This window comes from Topomyia yanbarensis, chromosome 3 (assembly GCF_030247195.1).
Source record: "Topomyia yanbarensis strain Yona2022 chromosome 3, ASM3024719v1, whole genome shotgun sequence".
NCBI classification, from domain to species: Eukaryota; Metazoa; Arthropoda; class Insecta; order Diptera; family Culicidae; genus Topomyia; species Topomyia yanbarensis.
In genome coordinates, this window is record NC_080672.1 from 228,376,146 (window position 1) to 228,400,156 (window position 24,011).

Here is a 24,011-nt window from a genome sequence, read left to right on the forward strand (position 1 = left end):
TAGGGTTTCATACATTTACCATCTGTTCAAGTCGACGAAAATCGCACCACTTAGCAGTTATTGATTTCAAAGTGGCCTAGATTTCGAAATAAAAGAAGGTGCCCTATACGACAAATATCTTCTGTGAAATGAGTCTTGCCATTCCGAAGCAATTAAAAACAATAAACATGTTTTTGATCAGCAAAAATCAATCATCTGAGAATAAGATCATCAGTTTGAGCATTCAATTTCAGTTTGAAGCTTTTTTCGATTTTTTTAAAAAATATTCAAGTACCGGTACTTTACCGGTACTACCGGTACTGAGGGCTTCAGTACCGTAGTACCGGTTCTCGCCAAAAAGGGTCGGTACTGCGAACCCTAAGCAGAGTAGATAAAACTTAAACGAAATTAAGACTCTTTTGAAAGATGCTGGGTAATACAGCAAAATAAAACAGCTTTTTTCTGTCACAGATATATTTGTTCCTTCTTTTTTCTTCTTCACTCATTCTGGAGTATGCTTGATGTAATCTTGAATCAACCTTTTTGCTCGTTAGCATCTTGTGGGATATATTTGGCCTAAATTTTAACTTTATATTTGATTAAACTCGATTAGATATTCAGTCATTTGATTTGATTTCGATTGAGAATCCTGAGTGACAGTTTCATGAAGGATAGAAAAATAATTCAATGAGATTTATGTTCAAGTTTGTTAACTTTTGGGAATCGCAATAATAAATGTCTGTTGTACGAAGATAACGATCTCAATATAAAAGTAGATATAGAAAGTATCACCTTTACCCGACAGACGTGTTGCTGTTAATTTCTCCAGATTCTGAACTGAGCTGGCAACTCTCTCTTGTTGACATGTTGTCGTTGCTCTTATCCCATATTATGAGGGAAATTTTCAATAAACAGACTTGTATTACTTTGAGAATTTACTGAATGTATGGTCCAGCCTGATATTTTCTTGTTCGTTTTATGTTGTGATCCATGTACAACGAGTAATGACTCCGCAATTTCTTCTTAAAGCAAATTATGAAACATTTTGTTCTTTTTTCTAAGATTATGTGAAGTGTGCTCGATTTGGAAATAAAATTTCAGGGCAAGCAAAAATCTGCATCTATAAATTCTGATGAAATGAATCTACCTCAAAAGATAACAAACATGGATCCAAATCTCGAAGAGCTTTTTATCTTTTTCAATCATCTTTCTTTTAATGTTGATAAAGACACACAGGATTCTCAACCCAAAATCCGTCGTTTATTACAATGACTCGAACTGTTCATTCAAATATAAAGCTTTGAATTTAAACCAATTGTTTTTTACCAGGGAGGATAGGATTAGGAAGAAGGGTCATTCTAGTTTACTTTAGCTATCCCCTAGAGCAGCAGTTCTCAACCTTTTTCGTTCCACGGACCCCTTAGAAATCACCCTGGGTTGCTGCGGATCCCCGCGCATAAACTTCGATTTTGTATGCTACCAAGATGTTATTTTCAGTTTGTTAGGAAACAAGACTTGAAATTTCAATCTGCACTCGGAAAATATATTTTTCTTCGCGGACCCCCAGCGACGACTCCACGGCCCCTTAGGGGACCGCGGACCCCAGGTTGAGAATCACTGTCCTAGAGCGAGAAAAGAAATGAAAATGGCATGATAAAATCCGTTACTACATTAATAAACATCTTGAAAAGGTATAAGATTATCGAATAAATTTGGTTAACACCTTTCCACACCTCATTGTTCATAAAGTGTCATTTTCGCCCAAGACCCAGAGAAATCTGAAAATATATTTTTTCTGCTGAGAATGGGACTTTGTATACATTGAAATTTATCTGAATTTACTGTTCATTTAAACCCAACATTTTTTGTAAGTCCTTGTTAATCGACTTCTTAATACATATGCCCCGCGCACACCTAAAAACTGATAAAATGTTAAAAACTTTTTCGGGTGATTTTATATCGATTTATAGCATTCTACGAAGTTGTAGGCAATAAAATTGTTCATCAGATTCTCAATTTTAGTAGTTTTTGAATATCTATAGTACCAATTAGTAGCAAAAATGCGAATGAATTTCATTAAAAAACTTAAGTTTTCAATCAAAAAACTTTAAAATAAAAGGTTGTTCTAGACCCCCCGACAGAATATTTTAATTTTACTTTCGAATGAAAGGGAAAAGTCCATCCTTTCATATCCCAAAGTTTGACAGATGCCGAATTTTTTTGAATAAAGTTGTTCTACAAAGACACCATCGTGAAGGTTCTAAATATTCTCAATCGATATAATATCGTCTGAAAATTTCCTGAAAGATGTAAGAAATCTAGATTTTTGACATTGAAAATGTCTTACTGCACTATCTGGGGCAGGGTGTCATTCTAAAATCTAAAATCAAACGATGTCACGTTTTTGCGTCACTATTTTGAACGCTAATAACTTTTTTATTTATGAACGGATTTCCGTCTGGTTATCACCAAACAATTCGGAATTAACTGAAATTATGTTTTATTGCTATAGTGTTTTTGTATTTCAATAGCACGCCATTGAAAAACAAGCAAAAATGAACAGATCTCGAAAATGTGAAAATTCCCACACATCAGTCAAACTATCCCCGGCAGCGCCGTCGATAGGGAGCAGCTCAGTGATTCAAACCTAAGACAAGACATGACAATAGAGGGGGTCGTTTTTGTTCCAATTTTACGTCAGAATGTTCCAGCTCCTGATTGGTTGATTCTGACTTTTTGCACCGTACGCAATGTTACTTCAGGGATGGCTAAATGATGTTTGGCAGTGTTGCTATATTTATAGGAAAATAATGTAATTACTTTTGACAAATAATATTATTATCGTTAAAGGAGTTAAAATGAATAAATGAAGCAGAAATTTTGCGACAAAGTAGAACAAGTGTCTACCACATGTTTGCCGTATACGTCGTTAATTATTTTAAACAAAAATAAGACAGCAACCAAACCGTAATCTAAAATTTGTCAGAGAATGGTTTCATCAAACCTTACTAAACACCCGTGACATGGAAATTGCCTTTTATTAATATAATGGATTCAAGATACATTTTCATTTTAAAAAATAGCAACACTGTTCAGAAGATTTCGGCAGAGTGGAAATCTGCGAAAAGAAGAATGTCGAATGAGAAATAAGAAGCCGATTGTCACGTCTTGTCTTAGATTCAAACGAGCACGAAAAGTAATAAATAAATGTGCCGCGTGCCTGTTCGAATCAGTTGTTGTTTTGCCAGACAAGTAACATCGTGCCTATAGCGACTCGTACGACAGATTGCGGCACCCAGCACGCTACGCTCCTATGAATGACGTCATCCTCGACTATTTAAAGAATGTCATTCCTTGAGCGACTTCATTTTCATTCTCCCTTCGAACGTCGGGCCGTAAAGAACAGCAGTAGCAGTAATGCATGTTGACAATGCGCTGCGATGAGTGCTGCATTTGATCACTGCTACCGCTGGAGGTGATCGGATGTAAATAGCGCGCGGCTGGAAGAGTTGGCAAACCTCAGTTAAAGCTGAATAATTGTTCCATTCTGCATGTTATTATTGTTAAATTAAAAGTCCTTTTAAAGGATATAACAATAAAGAACAAATTGGAATATTTCCAATCATTGACAGCGATAATCCAAATGCGCACTTTATATTCGTTATTTGTAGCTTGCGCGTATATCGACAATCTGAAATTTGCAACAATCTGCCATTTGTTTAAATTAAATTTAAGCTACTTAAAGTACATTTCCAGGCTGAAATTGGTGAAAACCTGTGATTTATTAAATATAATCTTTCGGAAACATAATTCAAAATTCTGCAATGTTTCAGAAAATTGGAGAATGTGGCAACACTGCTAACTAGCGAAAGCCGTACTAAAAAGAATCCGCAAATATTTTTTTCTTTATTCTGCATGAAGGCAGTCCTTCTATCAACAATGCGAAAGTGATAAAAGCCGATGTCACGTTTCAAACTATCAGTATTTCAAATTATCTGCTGAAGTGGAAGGTTGTTTGTTTCTTTCCAATTTTAATTATTTATCCGATGTAAGTAGCGGCGCGCGGCTGGAATAGACGGCAAACCGTAGTTGCGGCTGACTGATTGTTCCATTTCGCATGTTATTTTTGTAAATTAAAAGCCCTTTTCAGGGCTATAACCAAAAAAAGATGAACAAATTTGAAAAATTCCTGACAATGACTGCGATAACCTAATTTCGCCGTTTATATTCGTTACGTTTTGCTTGCGCGTACATTGACAACCTGAAATTTACAACAATCAGTGATTTGTTTAATATTATCCTTCCGAAACAATACAAAAATGTACAGTTATTTAAAAGTATATTGCCATGCTGAAATTGGCGAAAACCAAACCAAATCCAAAGGTCTGCAATATTATAGAAATTGGAGGATGTGAAAAATCCGCAAATATTTTTTCGTTATTCTGCATGAAGGAAGTCCTTCCATCATCAGTGCGAAAATGATAAAAGCCGATGTCACGTTTCAAGCTATCAGTATTTCATATTAGATGTTGAAGGGAAAGGTTGTTTCTTTTCATTTCGAAATATTTATCTGATGTAAGTAGCGTGCGGCTAGGAAAGTTGGCAAACCTTTTTTGCAGCTGACTAATTGTTCCATTCTGCATGTTATTTTTGTTAAACCAAAAGCCCTTAGTTTAGTACTTTTCATTCCATAGCACGCGTGTTGGTGGATCGCACAAATAGTCCTTTTCAGGATTCCATCAATGGACCCCACATATAGAACATTTCAGAGTTAATGTTAATTAAACCACCGAATATATAAAGATGCATATGTTAAACTTTCTTCGTTTACGAATAATTTGATTTATGACCAGTTATTTTTGTATCGTGCTTGCAAACATTTAATTTGATAGCAGGTATTTAAAGATAGATGTAAGGTTTTGTTTGTGAGCATCATTAATTTATGTTCACATTTCGGGGATTTGAATAAAACTTTTTTAAAACTTGAATTTGTCAAACTACAGATTATCAATTTTAATTTAAAAATTCAACAATTATCTCTAGTGAAGAAAAGCATGCCTGTGTGTAGTTCTGAAACAGTCGATGGCATTAAGATTTTAATTTGGCCACGGATAATATTGCTGCTCATAAAACTGGCTGCATTTTTAATGTCATCGTGGTCGTGTCTTGTACACAACCCTTAAATTTTTTTTCAATTTCCGACCACTGTTTTGTGCTTCATTAGACTTTTGCTTGTAGAATAACAAGCACGCGGATGTGCGTTCAGAGAGTTGGGTAGAAAGTAATCTTAAGATTCGTCTCCCATATAAATTGTATGTAGTTTTGTGCTTCATTAGACTTTTGATAGGCTAGATACGCGATCAAATCGTGAAATCAGAAGTTAAACTAAATTTTCGTCGCCCATATTTTGTTGCGCATGCTATTTTTGACAAACGAATGCGATTTGCAGACTCAATAACGACAGCAAAATCAAACGGATGTTAGATTCGATCGATCCACGTTTGCAGTAATGCAGAAGAAAACTAAATATTTGTGGGATGCGCTATATTATAATGATCAAATCCAAATATTTAGTGTTTCACGGGAAGTTCAGTAACACAATTTTTTTATATTACCGATCGGTTGGCTATACATAACCCCAGTAAACCAAGTAATGAAAACTTCTCATGAGTCGGTTGCTTTATCAATTTTTTTTTACATTACACTATCAATAACACTAGTTTAAAGCATTTCTGAACTCAATAAGCTTGCAATCATTTTCAGTGTAAAATCGTGTGCTGAATCCAAAAATAAAGAACAAAAAATTTACAGTAGAACAGTCTTCGAGTTTACAATAGAATAGATTTGAATTGTACCTTTAAAATTAAAAGTATGTTAAGTCCATATATTTTCGGTTATAGCGTATTATATAATTATGTTAAATATAATAAAATTAAAGGTGAATACCAAATATAGTTATGTTAAATTAAAGGTGAATAAATGTGCTTCTGGTCGACTGCACGTTTTATTTTACTGAATCGATTTCGTTGGCTATTTTCGGCAAATTTAAGACTAAAGGAAATGAAAGCGATGAAATTGACAGATAGGTATTCTAGAGTAAATCAGTTATAAACTTAGCACGGAAAACTAGGACTACGCAGGCTCATATGGACATGATCGAACGGAATTGTGAAGAATCCTTTGCCTTCTGCTAAGTAGGAGTTGGGCGTTTTACTCAAGTCTATCGCATGGTCATTGATAGAACATAACTCATCATCATGTTTTACCGCCGACGCCGGCAAAAGACACTTCACAAATCCCCACCTAGAACGACCATGCGATCATTCTTTTCCCCTTCTGTTAGCATAAGCATTTCAGCGTTAGCATTTATTTCGATTATAGAGGTTTTACCCTTGAGGTCATTCGCCTCATCGGCTTAGAAAAATCTCTTATGAAAAATTTCTAACCCTATGTGCGGGGTTGGGACTCGAACCCAGGTGCGCTGCGTACAAGCAACTAGGCTACGCCCACCCCCATTGCTTTCATTTCTCTTAGTATTAAATTTGCCGAAAATAGCCAACAAAATTGATGCAGTATAACCTTGCGGAAATAAAAACATACTAAACATATTGACTAATAATTCTGACGTTAGTTACGAGTTTGTTGATCTTTTTTTCTTAATTCCTTCTTATTTTTAAAAAAGATGATGGTCGAGATTTTGGACAAGATAAAACAATTTTAAAAATCATATTTTAGTGGAACTTAAAGCCTGCAGAAAACCAATGAAAATAATGCATTAATATCAGTTTGAATTGAATGAAAATTGTAAAAATTGAATTTTTCTGTGGAATGGAAATTTTTGAGTTTCTCGTGGTCAGCTTATTAAACCGTCTCGATCCCATTTTTTATTTCTAGACCTGGTTTCATAATATATGCGAGACTCTTTGTTAGAACTTTGTAACATTAATAAAAATGAAGTATTTAGAGTGAAATTCTAGAATAATATTCGACCTCGTTCATCCAAATGATTCAAGTCTGCTGGTAATAATAATTTCAGAAACAGCAAAGTGATAAGTCAACAAAAATTGGTGTTTAAAATTACACATAGTATTTACTTGTGTCATACAGAATCGTATGTGTAGGGGGTGGGTGTAGCGTAGTCGGTAAATCGATTGCCTTGTACTTAGCGCACCTGGGTTCGAGTCCCGACCCCGCACATAGGGTTAGAAATTTTTCATAACAGATTTTTCTCATCCGAAGAGGCGATTGACCTTAAGGTTAAAACCTCTATAATCGAAATAGAAAAAAATCGCGTAAGTGCAAAATTCGGTGTAAACTACATTCTCCAACATGCCCTGATATACATATCGTAAACTTATGACGGCGCAAAATGTTAAATGCTCTCACTATTTTCACAAATGGTGACTTACCCCCTTTTAGTCTCGATTTGTTCTACTAACAATTTGTTTTACGTTATTAAAACGTCTAGAAGTTTGTATTTTGAAATTACATTCAATGCACATAGGCTTCGATATACTAGAATACATTACGTAAGAAATCGAAGTGTAATTGCAAATTATTTTACAATCTTCAAATCATTCTGAAGTTCAAAGTTTGAGGTTTTAAACTTAAAATAAGTCGTGTTCGTTACTATACATAATTTCAAAATACGAACTCATATAGATATTCTAGGAGGGAAAATAAATTATTAGTTTTACAATACTTGACGCATGTATTGGTATGTAGTATCACATATACGCAGGGATTCGTAAAGTTTTCATTGGCACGAAGAATTTTGTATCCGAACAGAGTTACTTTCTGTATGACACATGACACGCAGTATTGCAGAGTAATCATTCGATGCTTTGTCCTTTCACTGCGCCTGAAATTATTATAAGATAACTTGAAGCATTTCGATAAACGAAATCGAATATTACTCCAGATTTTCTCAAATTCTTCATATTATTTTTTCAACAGAGTTCTATCAGAGAATACCTAACATTTTATGAAATAAGCCCTATAAAAATTTTGGTTTGAGACGGTTCAATAAGTTAAGAGAAGCTCAAAAATTCTCATTCTGCAAAAAATTGAACAGCTTTCAAAATTTTCCTCCTATTTAAACTAACAAGGGTTTATTTTCATTGATTATTAGAAGCTTCACTAACAATATAATTTTTAAAAGTGCTAGATGTTGCCCAAAATCTTGATCAAACGCTCAAGTTTCTTTAAAAAATAAGGAAGTATTAAGAGAAAATTCACCAAACTCGTAAATAACGTCAGAACTATTCATAGCATATAAACAAAATGTTCGGACGACCGAAAGAAAATGCATTTACCTTTAATTTATTATAATTATATTTCATGTTGGTGCACTATAAACGAAGATATATGGATTTTAGTAAGCGTACTTTTTTCTTTAAAGGTAAAATTCACTTTTTCGCTCTAACTCGAAAACTGTTCTACTGTAATTTTTTTGGAAATCATTTTCGGATTCAGCACAATTTTTCATAGAAAATGAATGTCACATACTGAAGATTTTTATTTTTATTTTGTTAACTAGTGTAATCTTAAGCATAGACAATATTGAGGACAACTATTAGATTTCAATTATTAACCCTGAATGTAGTCAAGACACTTCGGTTATGTCCCAGACATCACCCATTTATTTTTGCCATACTTAGCCCTTAGCTCTGAAAACTTACGGAAATTTATAATTACTTCATCTGATAATCACCTGAAATACCGTCAATAAACTCTGAACGAAGCTGTCAAAGTTTGAACGGGGTTTATCTACAGCACTATTAAAGTTGAACTTTCCACCAAAGACTTGCATGCCTAACAGAGCAAATATCACAATGAATAGAAAAAGTAACAATAACAATGATGCAATCGACTGAATCGAGTTCAATAAAGATGCTACCAGATTTGACAACGACTGCCAGTACCTGAAAAGTAAAATAGTGATTATTTAAATTGTGAATGAGAAGGCACACAACGTCACATACTTAGTAACTTTGAACACTCGCAGAAGTCGAACGCATCGAAGCACAGAAACTCCTAATGGCGGCATGATGTGTGAGCTGGTCAATATCATTTCTCCTATACTACCTATAACCACGAAACAGTCGAAACGGTTGAAGAGTGATACAAAATATCCTTGAAAGCCCAAGCTGTACATTTTCAATAGCATTTCCATAGTAAACAGTGCCACGAAAAACATGTTTGTATATTCTGAAACAATAAAAGTTTTGTTATCAAAATACAAAGATCATATTATTGATATAATCATAAAAGAGACTATAGGGAGTGGTTAGGGTTTCAGCGTGAAAAAACACATTTTCGTGAATTTATTTTAGAAATTTAGGTGAAACAAATTGATCACCACTTTTGTACGTTATAATGTATCATTTCAATAAAATTCTGTAATATTTCTATGCAGAAATGTCGACAAGCGACTTGGTGATGAAGCTTTTTGGAGAACGTCTCTGGAAAAACACGATTTGCGATGTTTACTGCCATTCAAAAACTATCGTCATCGGGGATTACTTTACGCCAAAAATAGATCGTTTTGTACATTACACTCAAGAACTACAACCTCGCAACTTCAAATATAAAACTGTCCGATGTTTACATATGACAGAAGTACCTCAAAAGTCAGTGAAAAGAACTTTTAGAAAATCAAGATTGAATATGAGATATAAAGAACTATAAAGTGGCGTAAAGTCGCTACATTACGCCAAAAAGTTTCGTTTTTCAAATTTGTTAACTTCATGACTTATTGTTATGGATTATGCTCGTTATTTATGTGTGACTGCAAATGAATGTCGTGCTCGTAAAAATAAAAGGGTATGTTCAAGAACTGCGTACCACGCATCCAATAATCTTGTATCACTGCGACATCGAAGGTTTCAATGCGGACCTGGGACTGGAGGCCAACACCGTTAGTCTAAGCGGGATGCGCTGGTAGCCGTCATATCACGCGCGTGCGATGCCACTATGCCGAGGAAAACCCTGCCCAGAAACGGCAGACGCCCGATACACTGGTGGAGTGCCGAGATTGCAGCTCTACGATCAGCCTGCCTCAGAGCTGGACGTAGAATGCAACGAGCCCGCACCGAGGATGCAAGAGAGAACCGCCGTGAAGTGTTTCGAGCTGAGAAATTGGCCCTTGGAGTAACGCCTACAGAATCGTGATGGCTAAGACCAAAGGGGGCTCTCCACCCCCCAAACGGTCTCTGGACCGCTTGGCGAGGATTATCGAAGTACTCTTCCCGTCTCGAGCCACAAGTCCCTGGCCACCTGCACTACGAGACAGTGTGGGCGCGGCCGAAATGGTGGCTCCGGTGACGAATGCAGAACTACTCGCAGTGGCTAAATCCCTAGCAATGAACAAAGCTCCAGGGCCGGATGGAGTTCCAAACAGCGATCTCAAGGCAGCGATCATAGCGAACCCCAACATGTTCAGGCTAGCTATGCAGAGATGCCTTGACGAGTGCCGCTTTCCCGATAGATGGAAAAGGCAGAAATTGGTGCTGTTGCCGAAGCCCGGGAAGCCGCAGGGAGACCCATCGGCGTACAGAACAATCTGTCTGATCGACACGACTGGCAAATTGCTGGAGAGGATCATCCTCAACAGGCTAACCCCGTACTCAGAAGGTACGGACGGCCTGTCAAGCAATCAGTTTGGTTTTCGAAAGAGTAGGTGGATGCTATCAACTCAATGATAAAGACTGCTGAGATAGCGATCCAACGGAAAAGGCGAGACATTCGACACTGTGCATTAGTGACACTTGACGTGAAGAACACATTCAACAGCGCAAGCTGGGATGCCATCAACAACAACCACAAGTCGGCACAACATGCAGTTATCCAAGTGGGAGAAGTTGCGATCGCTTCACAGCGGAGTCTGAAGTCTCTCAGAGTCATTATAGACAACAAACTGACCTTCGACTGCTGTTGCGGCATTATCGAGGATGATGTCCAACAGCTCAAAGGTGTGCGTCAGTAGACGTAGGCTACTGGCAGTCGTTGCCGTATCTATCCTCAGGTACGGCGGCCCGTCATGGTCAAAATCACTGAGGGTAACCAGTTACCTACGGAAATTGGAGAGCACCTACCGCGTGATGTGCCTCAGAGTGGTATCTGCTTACCGCACGGTATCACACGATGCATTCTGCGTGATAGCGAGCATGACTCCAGTCGGGCTGGTCATCCGGGAAGATGAGAAGTGCTTTGAGCTGCTTGGCATTAGAGGAGTCCGCGAGCGCACCAGGGTGGCTTCGGTCGCCAGATGGCAGCGTGAGTGGGATAACTCCTCGAAAGGTAGGAGGACCCACCGGCTGATACCTAGCATATCGAGCTGGGTGGGTAGACCCCATGGGGAAGTTCACTTCCATCTGACACAATATCTGTCAGGCCATGGCTGCTTCCGACAGTACCACAGGTTCGGGCACGCGGAGGTCCCCGTCTGCTCTGACTGCCCAGGTGTTGACGAAACAGCAGAGCACATACTGTTTGTATGTCCTCGCTTCGACGTTGAAAGGAGAGCAATGCTTGACGTCTGTGGCTGGGACACAACCCCTGATATCCTTATTCAGCGGATGTGTCAAGTGGTGGAGAAGTGGGACGCTGCCTCGACTGCAACAACTCTGATTGCCTGCAGGCTATAGAAAATTTGGCGCACCGAGCACCAGACGACGGGCACGACTAACATTCAGTTGAAGCTTCGGTAATGGAGTGTGTGAAGTAATTTGGCGCTGGCGCAAATTTATAGAAAAGCTGCGTGAATTCCACAATCAGCTCCGTTAAAGTGTAGTCCTATTGACTCCTATTGATTTGTTCGATGCTAAAAGAGTATCATATGACGAAAATTATATGAACAAAAAGTGAAATTATCGATAATTTATTTCCTTTTTCGCTGGAATCAAGCTATTTTAACTTCGTTACAATTTGACAAGTTAGTGATCGTCGTGTTTGTGCACAATTGTCGATATGTCATCGAAAAGAGACGGTGTGTCAGCTAAACGAGCAAAACCTGTTGAGCTCAGCAACGATGAAATGACCATCTCTCAGCTTGCACAATGGATCTCGAATGAACTCAGTAGTACTATAAAAAGAGATTGCAAAACAAATCAGTGATGGTGTACTTGCTATCAGAGAGGAGTTAAAAACAGAATTGGATGTACAGCGCAAATTCGTTAGTTGGGTGTTCGCTAGTTGGGCTGTTCGTTAGTTGGGTGTTCGCTAGTTGGGGCATGCCCCAACTAAAAGACACTCTTATGTCAAAACTGAAAGTCAAAAACTGATTGACGTTTGAATGTCATTGATTTCAAGGGGTTCATTGGTTGATTTCTGTGGCGATCCAGAAAAAATCATACTTTTAAATTCAATGGAATTTTATTTTTTGAATGACATATTTCGGAATGATTTTAGTGAAATAAATGTGTTAAATATTTCGCTTCTTCTATTCAGCATCAATTAGTTTGTGTCGCAGAGACGTTAGTTTAGTAACTTTTGAAGGTCATCTCTGATGTATTCAATCACATTATACAATCTTTTAGCTAGTGGCAACCTAGTATGTTTGTGCTTTATCGGCTATTTCCCGACGGTGTATCCATTTCCTGTTTTATGTGAAGGAATTTATCAAAAAATAATTGATGGCAAAAAGAACACTATTGACATACTTTGTCACAAAAAAAACAACTTTAGACTGGAAGGAAACAGCCAACTTTTGTGAATGTAAAATATTTCTGTTTGTTTTTTATGAAAGAAAACAAAAAATCAGCGTTTCCCTTGGGTAATTTTTGTCAGCTGTCAGTTGCCCCAATTAACGGATACGATTCGCTAGTTGGGGCGCAGTCGTGACCCAACTAACGAATTTGCGCTGTAATTCAATCGAAACTGGATCACTCTATCAACGATTTAACTGCGAGGATATACGATCGACATAGGAGTTTGTTTCACGTTCACTTCTGTAACGATTTTATTGTCAGTGGAGTACCATATATGCAACATGAAAATATACATGGTGCCAACTTTTAGGTCACACACCTAACTCATTGCCTTTAGTTGATTGCCGTCGTCTGACAAGACAACCTATGGTTCCAGGAAAAAAAAAATTTGATTTTGCTGCAGTTTGCAATCACTAATCAGCGATGTGATTTTTGCTCAAGATACCTCTGCTCGAGATGTCTCACCCTCGAACAGATCGGCTTCAAATCGAAGGATAGGATCTATATCAACGAAAATCTAACTGTAGCAGCCCGCTCAATAAAATCGTAGGCTCTTGCTGGAAGGAAAGCAGGGAAGTTACATTCTGTTTATTCGAGGAATCGATTAGTGTACGTGAAGAAAACTGCGGAAAGCAATAAAGAACCGATCTCGTCAATGGAACTCTTAATACCATTTCTACAATAAACCGTCCCATAAAAGTACTCTCTATCCCTCGTTTCCATCCTTGAAATATACCCTGACTCCCCTCCTGCAAGCTTTGCGACAAAATTACCCCTTCCATACCAGTGCTCTCTCGTCCTGCCTTTCCATCCTTTCGATATCCCTTCAATCCCCTCCTAAAAGTTTTCGTGTGCGATTGGAGTGGATGCTGTTTATTTTAGATGCTACGCTTATTGATCGCAGAAAGGATGCTGTTGCTGTTGTTTTTGCTGATGCTGCTGTTGCTGTTATTAGTGAACATCCTATTTTTTGTCAAGGACATTCGTTTGATGACTGTAACTGTAATTTTATCTTATGCTGCACTACTTTTTAAGTTTTTCTGGAATATGTTTGCACCAGTGTTATAAATGTAAAATATGTATATCAAGAAAAATATTAATGTTAGTTATAATCTCATAAGGCATTGCTTCTTAGACTTTATGTTGTACGACCATGGTTAGGGTTACTCATTTGAACACCTCGACGAGCACTTGTTTACCGGGGATTGTTTTGAAATCTGCTCTCATCGCTAACAAATTGTCTATTTGCTGTTTAAATATGCAGAGCATGTATGCCAGAAATTTAACAAAAATTGACGAACTTCGTGAAATAATGGCCATTTCCAATGTTGATGTTGCATGTGTGTGTAACATGGATGAATGAAACGAAACATTTTAGTTTAATCAATGTTAGCGGATATAACGTTGTGAGGAATGACAGGATCAAAAAAATCGGTGGGGGTTAGTAATGTATCTTAAAGAATGTTACAAATACAAACTGTTGGATGCTTCGGCTGTTGACATTCGTTCACACACCATTGAGTTCATTTTTGTCGAGGTTTTAGTAAATCATGAACAATTATTAATAGGGCTTTTTGACAATCATCCTGAATTAGACTGTGCCTCCAAGAGGGAGGGAAGAGAGAAGGCCGACATAGGTACCCAGACAGGGGCCTCCCCCTTCCCGTTCTAGAAAGCAGCCATGTCGCTCGAAGCGGCGGCTGAGTTCCCCTCGAAGGGCAAGCGCAAGACGGCGTCGAACGCGAAGCGCCCTAGGAAGTCACCAGGCGAGGGTGAAACAACCAACACCACACGGCGTGTAACCGTTACGGCCAAACGCCGTTTGGTAGAGGTAAACCGGGGCGAGAATGACCCCGCTGGGCAGAGAGAAGGTACCAGCAACTCGGTGCAACCGGGGCAGGGGGGCGTAAACCTCTGGATGCTGTTCACCAAGAAGAAGCCGGCACCGACACCGGATGCACCGCAGTCCGCGAAGAAGGCCAAGGACAGAGGCGAGGCCTTGTGGTTAAAAGCCGACAAGGCCAAATATTCCGACGTCCTAAAGTCGATGAGGGCGGCCGAAAGCCTCTCGGCCCTCGGGCAAGACGTGCGCAGCGTGAGACGCACCAACACAGGAGGAATGTTTCTGGTGCTGAAGCGAGGCGCACAATCCAGTGCGGTGTATTAGGCCTTGGCCCAAAAGGTCCTGGGTGAAGGCGCCCAGGTCAGGTCGTTAGGGGCGGAAATGACTCTCCAGTGCAAGCACCTGGACGAGTTCACGACCGCAGACGATGTCGTCGTAGCCGTCAAAGAGCAATGTGACGTGACAATCGATCCGGCCTCTGTGCGTTTAAGAGGAGGACCTTCCGGCCCAATTAGCATATCCCAGCCGCCTTCAGTGGATAGGTGCTATCGGTGCCTAGAATCCGGCCATAAATCCTACGAATGTAAGGGCACAGACAGGAGCAAACTATGTCGTCGCTGCGGCGAGGAGGGGCATAAGGAGCGGGGCTGCACTAAGGCGCATAAATGCCTTATCTGCACCGCTAAGAAGCAAGCCCGTAATCATGCTATGGGTGGACCTTCGTGTCCCTTCGGTGAGGCAAATAAGAAGAAGCCGTGAACGTTACACAGCTAAATCTAAACCATTGTGCAGCAGCCCAACAGCTGCTGTGGCAGTCGGTCTCGGAGTCGAGGACAGATGTCGCCCTCCTATCACACCCGTATAACATGCCTGCCGGTAACGGCAATTGGGTGTCGGACGGGCCTGGGATGGTGGCAATCTGTACAACGGGACGGTTCCCGGTTCAAGAGGTAATGCACTCCTTCGCCGAAGGTGTTGCGATTGCTAAGATCAATGGTGTGTTCTATTGTAGCTGCTACGCTCCACCAAGGTGGTCCATAGAACGGTTCAACCAGATGATCGACATGCTCCCGTCAGACCTAGTGGGCCGGAAACCGGTAGTCATATCGGGAGACTTTAACGCTTCGGCAGTAGAGTGGGGCAGCCGCTGTACAAATAGCAGGGGCCAAGTGCTAATGGAGGCGCTTGCGAACCTCGATACTGTGCTAGCTAACAATGGCCCCGCTAGCACATTCCGTAGAAACGGGGTGGATGCATGCAATGACGTAACATTTGCCAGCCCGAGTCTGGTTCCAGGCTACACCCATAGCGAACATTTAGCAATCCGCTTTAGGATCAACTATGGTGTGGAGCATCTGAGGGCGGGAGATCCCTGTCAAGTACGCGAGTGGAAGTCCAATCACTTCCACAGCGAAGCTTTCGCCGCGGCCGTGGGACTGGAGGCCAACACCGACAGTCTAAGCGGGGTTGCGCTGGTAGCTGTTTTACCACGCGCGTGCGACGCCACTATGTCGAGAAAAACCTTACCAAGAAACGGCAGATGCCCGGTATACTGGTGGAGTGCCGAGATTGCAGCTCTACGATCAGCCTGCCTCAGAGCTAGACGTAGGATGCAAAGAGCTCGCACCGAGGATGCAAGAGAGAACCGCCGTGAAGTGTTTCGAGCTGCGAAATTGGCCCTTAACAAGGCCGTTAAAAGCAGCAAGAGAGTGTGTTTCGACAACCTGTGTGAGAGTGCCAACGCGAATCCGTGGTATGACGCGTACAGAATCGTGATGGCTAAGATCAAAGGGGGCTCTTCACCCCCAGAACGGTCTCTGGACCGGTTGGCGACGATTATCGAAGTACTCTTCCCGTCTCGAGCCACAAGTCCCTGGCCACCTGCACTACGAGACAGTGCGGGCACGGCCGAAATGATGGCTCCGGTGACGAATGAAGAACTACTCGCAGTGGCTAAATCCCTAGCAATGAACAAAGCTCCAGGGCCGGATGGAGTTCCAAACAGCGCTCTCAAGGCAGCGATCATAGCGAACCCCAACATGTTCAGGCAAGCTATGCAGAGATGCCTTGACGAGTGCCACTTTCCCGATAGATGGAAAAGGCAGAAATTGGTGCTGTTGCCGAAGCCCGGGAAGCCGCAAGGAGACCCATCGTCGTACAGACCAATCTGTCTGATCGACACGACTGGCAAATTACTTGAGAGGATTATCCTCAACAGGATAACCCCGTACGCAGAAGGTACGGACGGTCTGTCAAGCACCCGTTTGGCTTTCGGAAGGGTAAGTTCACAGTGGACGCTATCAACTCAGTGATAAAGACTGCCGAGATAGCGATCCAACGAAAAAGGCAAGGCATTCGATATTGTGCGTTAGTGACACTTGACGTGAAGAACACATTCAACAGCGTAAGCTGGGATGCCATCGCGCTCTCGTTACATCGGCTTAGCCTACCGGTGGGTCTGTATCGGATCCTGGAAAGCTACTTCCAGAACCGCGTACTGCTATACGAGACCGATGCCGGTCAGAAAAGGGTTCCGATTACCGCCGGAGTCCCGCAGAGCTCGATCCCAGGCCCGGTGCTACGGAACCTCATGTATGACGGGGTTCTGAGACTGAAGTTCCCTCCTGTGGTCAAGATCGACGTAACCTTGAAAGTCTACGGGGAGACAATCCCTGAGGTAAAACTAACCGCAGAACACGCGATGAACACGGTGGAGGAATGGATGAGCGCGATAGGCCTGCAGCTCGCTCATCATAAGACGGAGGTAGTTATCGTCAACAACCTTAAGTCGGCACAACATGCAGTTATACATGTGGGAGAAGTCGCGATTACCTTGCAGCGGAGTCTGCAGCCTCTTGGAGTCATTATAGACGACTAGCTAACCTTTGGCAGCCACGTCGAGTATATATACAAGAGAGCGTCGACTGATGTTGCGACTCTAACGAGGATGATGTCCAACAGCTCAAAGGTGTGCGCCAGTAGACGTAGGTTATTGGCAGGCGTTGCTGTATCTATCCTCAGGTACGGCGGCCCATCATGGTCAAGAGCACTGAGGGTAACCAGTTACCTACAGAAACTGGAGAGCACCTACCGCGTGATGTGCCTCAGAGTGATATCTGCTTACCGCATGGTATCACACGATGCATCCTGTGTGATATCGAGCATGATGCCAGTCGGGCTGGTCATCCGGGAAGATGAGGAGTGCTTCGAGTACGTGGAAATAGTGGAGCCCGCGAGCGCACCAGGGTTATCTCGGTCGCTAGATGGCAGCGTGAGTGGGATAACTCCTCGAAAGGTAGGTGGACCCACTGGCTGATACCTAACATATCGAGCTGGGTGGGAAGACCCCATGGGGAAGTTCACTTCCATCTGACACAATATCTTTCAGGCCATAGCTGTTTCCGACAGTACCTCCACAGGTTCGGGCACGCGGAGGTCCCAGCCTGCCGGGACTGCCCAGGTGTAGACGAAACTGCCGAACACATACTGTTCGTATGTCATCGGTTCGACGTCGAAAGAAGAGCAATGCTTGACGTCTGTGGCTGGGACACAACCCCTGATACCCTTATTCAGCAGATGTGTCAATCGGTGGATAAGTGGAAAGCAGTCTTGGTTGCTACCATCCGGATTGCCTGTAGGCTACAGGTAATTTGGCGAACCGAGCAACAGACGACGGGCACGGCTAACTAGTGATTGGTTAGTTGGAGCGAAAAAGGCCGAGCGCAAGTGAGTGAATGGTCTGTCCATGCTCAGGCAGGTTTGGCGCAGCGACTGGCAACCGTGTAATGGGTAAACCCAGCCACCCCGAAGCAAGGCAGAAGAGTGAGTGTATAGGCGTATATGTGGACTGCCTCATGCCAAGATGGGAGGGTCGTAGCGTAGTATGTTGGGACTTAGCTATCGATGCCTCGTGGCGTGGCAGAGGAGTGAAAGGGTGAGCGTCCAAGTCAGTCTCACACGGTATGTTAAGGGTGAGCACAAAAGTCAGCCCCACATGGTATGGTAAAGGCTAGCACAAAAGTAAGCCTAGTAAGGAATGAGAAAGGTGAGCACACAAGTCAGCCTCGCATGGTATGTCAGAAGTGGGGCCTAAGAAAAATGTCCCAAATGGGATGCCAGGGGGAGTGACAGTGGTATAATAGAGTGGCACGATCGAGAGTGAACCAGGTGATAGGGTGAGCATCCAAGTCAGACTCACGTGGTATGGTAGAGGCGAGCACAAAAGTAAGCCCAGCAAGGAATGAGTAAGGTGAGCACACAAGTCAGCCTCGCAGCTATCGATGCCTCGTGGCGTGGCAGAGGAGTGAAAGGGTGAGCGTCCAAGTCAGTCTCACACGGTATGTTAAGGGTGAGCACAAAAGTCAGCCCCACATGGTATACTAAAGGCTAGCGCAAAAGTAAGCCTAGTAAGGAATGAAAAAGGTGAGTACAAAAGTCAGCCTCATGTGGAGTGTTAGAAAGTGAATTAAGGTGCGATAGAGAGAGCACCCAAGTAAGCCTAATACAGAACGTATGAACGCGTGAGTGAGAGTGAATGAGTACATCAAGTACAGCCATCCCCCCAGAAGTAATACTGAGAGGTAGTCCCGGGGGAGGGGGGGGGGAACAATGGCGGAGCCCAATGGAGTTTAGTCGGTATTAATGGCAGCGTCACCATTCGAGCCCGACTCGCCCCCAGTACACCCCGTGTGGTAGCTTGGACTCCTACTAAGAGCACGTGTACTGGGTTAGTACGTAAACGTCTTCTCCATTGTAAAAAATAAGACTGTGCTGAGTTAATTCAAGAAAAAATGGCGTATTATGGCATATCCAACGACAATCTGATGCTTATTGGTGATTTTAATACAAATCTGTTGAATAATGAATGATGCTACTCAAGATACTGCGCACCTTAAATTAGTACCACAATTGCAGCTTGCCGACGGGCGCAATCAACCTGATTCCATCACCGACTTTTACCTGGTTTTCACGGAACTTGTATGCTATGGCAACGACCTTTCCCGGTCAGACCCACAATTGCAGCTTGTCGATGGGCACAATCAGCTAGAATCCATCACCGATGCCCATTTGCTTGCCATGGAACTGTCGCAGAAAAAAATCCAATACTCTGGAGCTACACCATCTCAGGGGAATCGCTAGAGAGAATGACAGTTATCAGTACTCCTGGGCTCACAACTGACAATCAGAAATCATTACTCTCATGTTATAGCACAGGCAAATAGAAATCTCGGCTTCATTATAAGAATCGCCAAAGAATTCACTGATCCATATTGTTTACGGGCACTCTATTTTTCACTAGTTCGATCTGTCCTGAAAGCTTCAGCACCCATTTGGTGTCCTTATACGAGCATTTGGATCAACCGTATAGAAGCAGTGCAGGCAAGATTTCTCTGTTTTGCTCTTAGAACTCTCCCATGGCGTAACCCAGCAGAGCTACCACCGTACATCGATCACTGTCGTCTGCTCGATATGCAAACCCTAGCTAAAAGGCGGAACACATTTAGAGCAGTATTTGTTGCGAAGACATTAACTGGTCAAATAGATGATCCAGATATTCTCTCACAAATAAATGTCAATGTGCCCCCTAGAAATCTCAGATCGCATAGCTTCTTAAGACTGGAATTTCAGCGCACAGGGTACGGTCAGAACGAACCCATTAGGGCGATGTGTAATGTTTTTAATAGTGTTTATGACCATTTTGACTTTTCTGTATCTTGTGATGTTTTCAAAGATAGACTAAGAACCCGGGTCCCGTGGTGGTGGAAGAACGCTACGTGGGAAGCTGAGCTGCAAGTAACCGGGCGGGTCATAGGTGGTGGATAATGCTTAATCGCGATAGCAACTAGTTGTGATTCGCGACCCGAACCAGCAGCGGGGGCTGACTGCGGGTGTGGTAGGACGAGCTAGTGGGCCCTATACGTTCTAGGCCAAAATACCACATGACCTAAAGCAGCCCTGACAAGGCGAGCCAGCGCCGCCTTTAAATAAGCGCTTAGTCCAAATTCCAAATCCCTCTCCTCCCGTTATCCTTCCTACCTTCTGCGGCTGTTCGCCCATCTAAATATGGAAGCTGTTCTTCAATGTCAGCTCCTTTCACCGAACAGCCTAGATAAGCCGTGTAGTGTCGGTAGTGGTTGCTTCAACCGGCTAAAAATTACACTACGGACTACCTGTTCCAGTGGTAAAAATCTACCAAACAGGGATCCCCAATTCCATAGTGTCATGCGACCCGTGCTATGGGTAAAATTGTTGAGGGGGTTTAAAACATTCTCAATGGCGAACGGAGCCTGGGAAGAGTTGGACGAATTCCGCAGTATGCTGCATTACGCAGCGGAGCGTTCACTCTACACACCGATTTTTTTTTCTCACCGATGATCCACTTAATTTTGCCGAATTTTTGTTGGCTGGAGGTTTGCTGAGACTCTCGGCTGATGGTAGTTCGGTGAAGTTTTGTTGAGTTTAGATTATCAAATTTCGATGTGTACAGATGAACCTGCCCAGACGCCGTGTGGTATCCGGCCTAGAATTGAGCCACTGCAGCTCTGCTCCCATGTCGTAGGAGGCGACTGAAACCCTAAGTCAAGGTGTAGTTCCATGCCGAGGACTTAATGACTGGAGGGTCTAAAATATGCCAGTCGCGCACGGAGCATTTTGGGTTTTGCCCTTACTGTGTTATGCGAAGTTAATTCAAGAAAAAATGGCGTATTATGGCATATCCAACGACAATCTGATGCTTATTGGTGATTTTAATACAAATCTGTTGAATAATGAATGATGCTACTCAAGATACTGCGCACCTTAAATTAGTACCACAATTGCAGCTTGCCGACGGGCGCAATCAACCCGATTCCATCACCGACTTTTACCTGGTTTTCACGGAACTTGTATGCTATGGCAACGACCTTTCCCGGTCAGACCCACAATTGCAGCTTGTCGATGGGCACAATCAGCTAGAATCCATCACCGATGCCCATTTGCTTGCCATGGAATTGTCGCAGAAAAAATCCAATACTCTGGAGCTACACCATCTCAGGGGAATCGCTAGAGAGAATGACAGTTATCAGTACTCCTGGGCTCACAACTGACAATCAGAAATCATTACTCTCATGTTATAGCACAGGCAAATAGAAATCTCGGCTTCATTATAAGAATCACCTAAGAATTCACTGATCCATATTGTTTACGGGCACTCTATTTTTCACTAGTTCGATCTGTCCTGAAAGCTTCAGCACCCATTTGGTGTCCTTATACGAGCATTTTGATCAACCGTATAGAAGCAGTGCAGGCAAGATTTCTCTGTTTTGCTCTTAGAACTCTCCCATGGCGTAACCCAACAGAGCTACCACCGTACATCGATCACTGTCGTCTGCTCGATATGGAAACCCTAGCTAAAAGGCGGAACACATTTAGAGCAGTATTTGTTGCGAAGACATTAACTGGTCAAATAGATGATCCAGATATTCTCTCACAAATAAATGTCAATGTGCCCCCTAGAAATCTCAGATCGCATAGCTTCTTAAGACTGGAATTTCAGCGCACAGGGTACGGTCAGAACGAACCCATTAGGGCGATGTGTAATGTTTTTAATAGTGTTTATGACCATTTTGACTTTTCTGTATCTTGTGATGTTTTCAAAGATAGACTAAGAACCCGGGTCCCGTGGTGGTGGAAGAACGCTACGTGGGAAGCTGAGCTGCAAGCAACCGGGCGGGTCATAGGTGGTGGATAATGCTTAATCGCGATAGCAACTAGTTGTGATTCGCGACCCGAACCAGCAGCGGGGGCTGACTGCGGGTGTGGTAGGACGAGCTAGTGGGCCCTATACGTTCTAGGCCAAAATACCACATGCCCTAAAGCAGCCCTGACAAGGCGAGCCAGCGCCGCCTTTAAATAAGCGCTTAGTCCAAATTCCAAATCCCTCTCCTCCCGTTATCCTTCCTACCTTCTGCGGCTGTTCGCACATCTAAATATGGAAGCTGTTCTTCAATGTCAGCTCCTTTCACCGAACAGCCTAGATAAGCCGTGTAGTGTCGGTAGTGGTTGCTTCAACCGGCTAAAAATTACACTACGGACTACCTGTTTCAGTGGTAAAAATCTACCAAACAGGGATCCCCAATTCCATAGTGTCATGCGACCCGTGCTATGGGTTAAATTGTTGAGGGGGTTTAAAACATTCTCAATGGCGAACGGAGCCTGGGAAGAGTTGGACGAATTCCCCAGTATGCTGCATTACGCAGCGGAGCGTTCACTCTACACACCGATTTTTTTTCTCACCGATGATCCACTTAATTTTGCCGAATTTTTGTTGGCTGGAGGTTTGCTGAGACTCTCGGCTGATGGTAGTTCGGTGAAGTTTTGTTGAGTTTAGATTATCAAATTTCGATGTGTACAGATGAACCTGCCCAGACGCCGTGTGGTATCCGGCCTAGAATTGAGCCACTGCAGCCCTGCTCCCATGTCGTAGGAGGCGACTGAAACCCTAAGTCAAGGTGTAGTTCCGTGCCGAGGACTTAATGACTGGAGGGTCTAAAATATGCCAGTCGCGCACGGAGCATTTTGGGATTTGCCCTTACTGTGTTATGCGAATCTCTGACACAGTGGATCATTATTTTCTTCGCAAATCGTGGGAATTAAATGATCATGTCCCATTTAAACCTGATATGGCTCGCTATATGCGTTAACATCCCAACTCGCTTGGTGTCCTCTAGTTGTTGTGCAACTTGTGTTGGAAATGAAATGTACAGTTCTCTAATCAACAATGGTTATAATAGCACAAATCAATTTCCAACATAAACGTACAGCAACTATGAATTTATCTCGACTCATGCAGGAAGGTAAAGCTTCCATAGCATTGGTTCAAGAACCGTATTTCCATAAAGGAAACTTCTATTTTGGAAAGTTACTTAACACTGTCTTCATTGCTTACAACAAGACAGGCATGACTAACCCACGTGAAATGCCTCGTGCTTGCATTCTTGCAAATAAGGCTGTTGACGCGTGTCTCATATCGGAGCTCACAACTCGCGATATCTGTGTTGTCACAGTTACACTGACTGTCGGAAACGTAGACAAAAAATATATATATTGTTCAGCATACCTACCGCATAACGAATCATCTCCTTCTGATGATTTCAAAAGCGTTGTATCATATTGTAGCAGAAATGGCCTTCCGCTCATTATCGGTAGTGATGCGAATGCTCATCACATCATTTGGGGCAGTTCAGACATTAATCTGAGAGGCTCTGAACTGATGGAGTACATAAGTAGTACAAATCTCCATATTCTGAATGTGGGAAACCGATCAACTTTTGCGAGGTCTGGGAGGGAGGAGGTGTTAGACATAACACTTTGCTCTGATAGAATTTTGCATGAACTGGGAAATTGGCAGGTTCCAAATGAAACTGAACCGTCTCTATCCGATCATAAATATATATTTTTCGAACATTTTGATGTCACCTTCAATGTGTGACATATCGTAA

The 24,011-nt window shown here is 42.3% G+C and overlaps 1 protein-coding gene across 6 annotated transcripts in view; it reads right to left on the bottom strand.

Moving 5' to 3' along the window:
- LOC131688806 (muscle calcium channel subunit alpha-1) overlaps positions 1 to 24,011 on the bottom strand; it is a 1,302,489-nt gene that overhangs the window by 633,399 nt on the left and 645,079 nt on the right. For all 6 annotated transcript variants that reach the window (XM_058973340.1, XM_058973339.1, XM_058973342.1 and 3 more), the window contains 2 exons: positions 8,964 to 9,189; positions 8,693 to 8,903 (listed from right to left, as the gene is read on the bottom strand). In XM_058973340.1, coding sequence (XP_058829323.1) covers positions 8,693 to 8,903; positions 8,964 to 9,189 — 437 coding nt within the window. The remainder of the gene's footprint in view (positions 1 to 8,692; positions 8,904 to 8,963; positions 9,190 to 24,011) is intronic.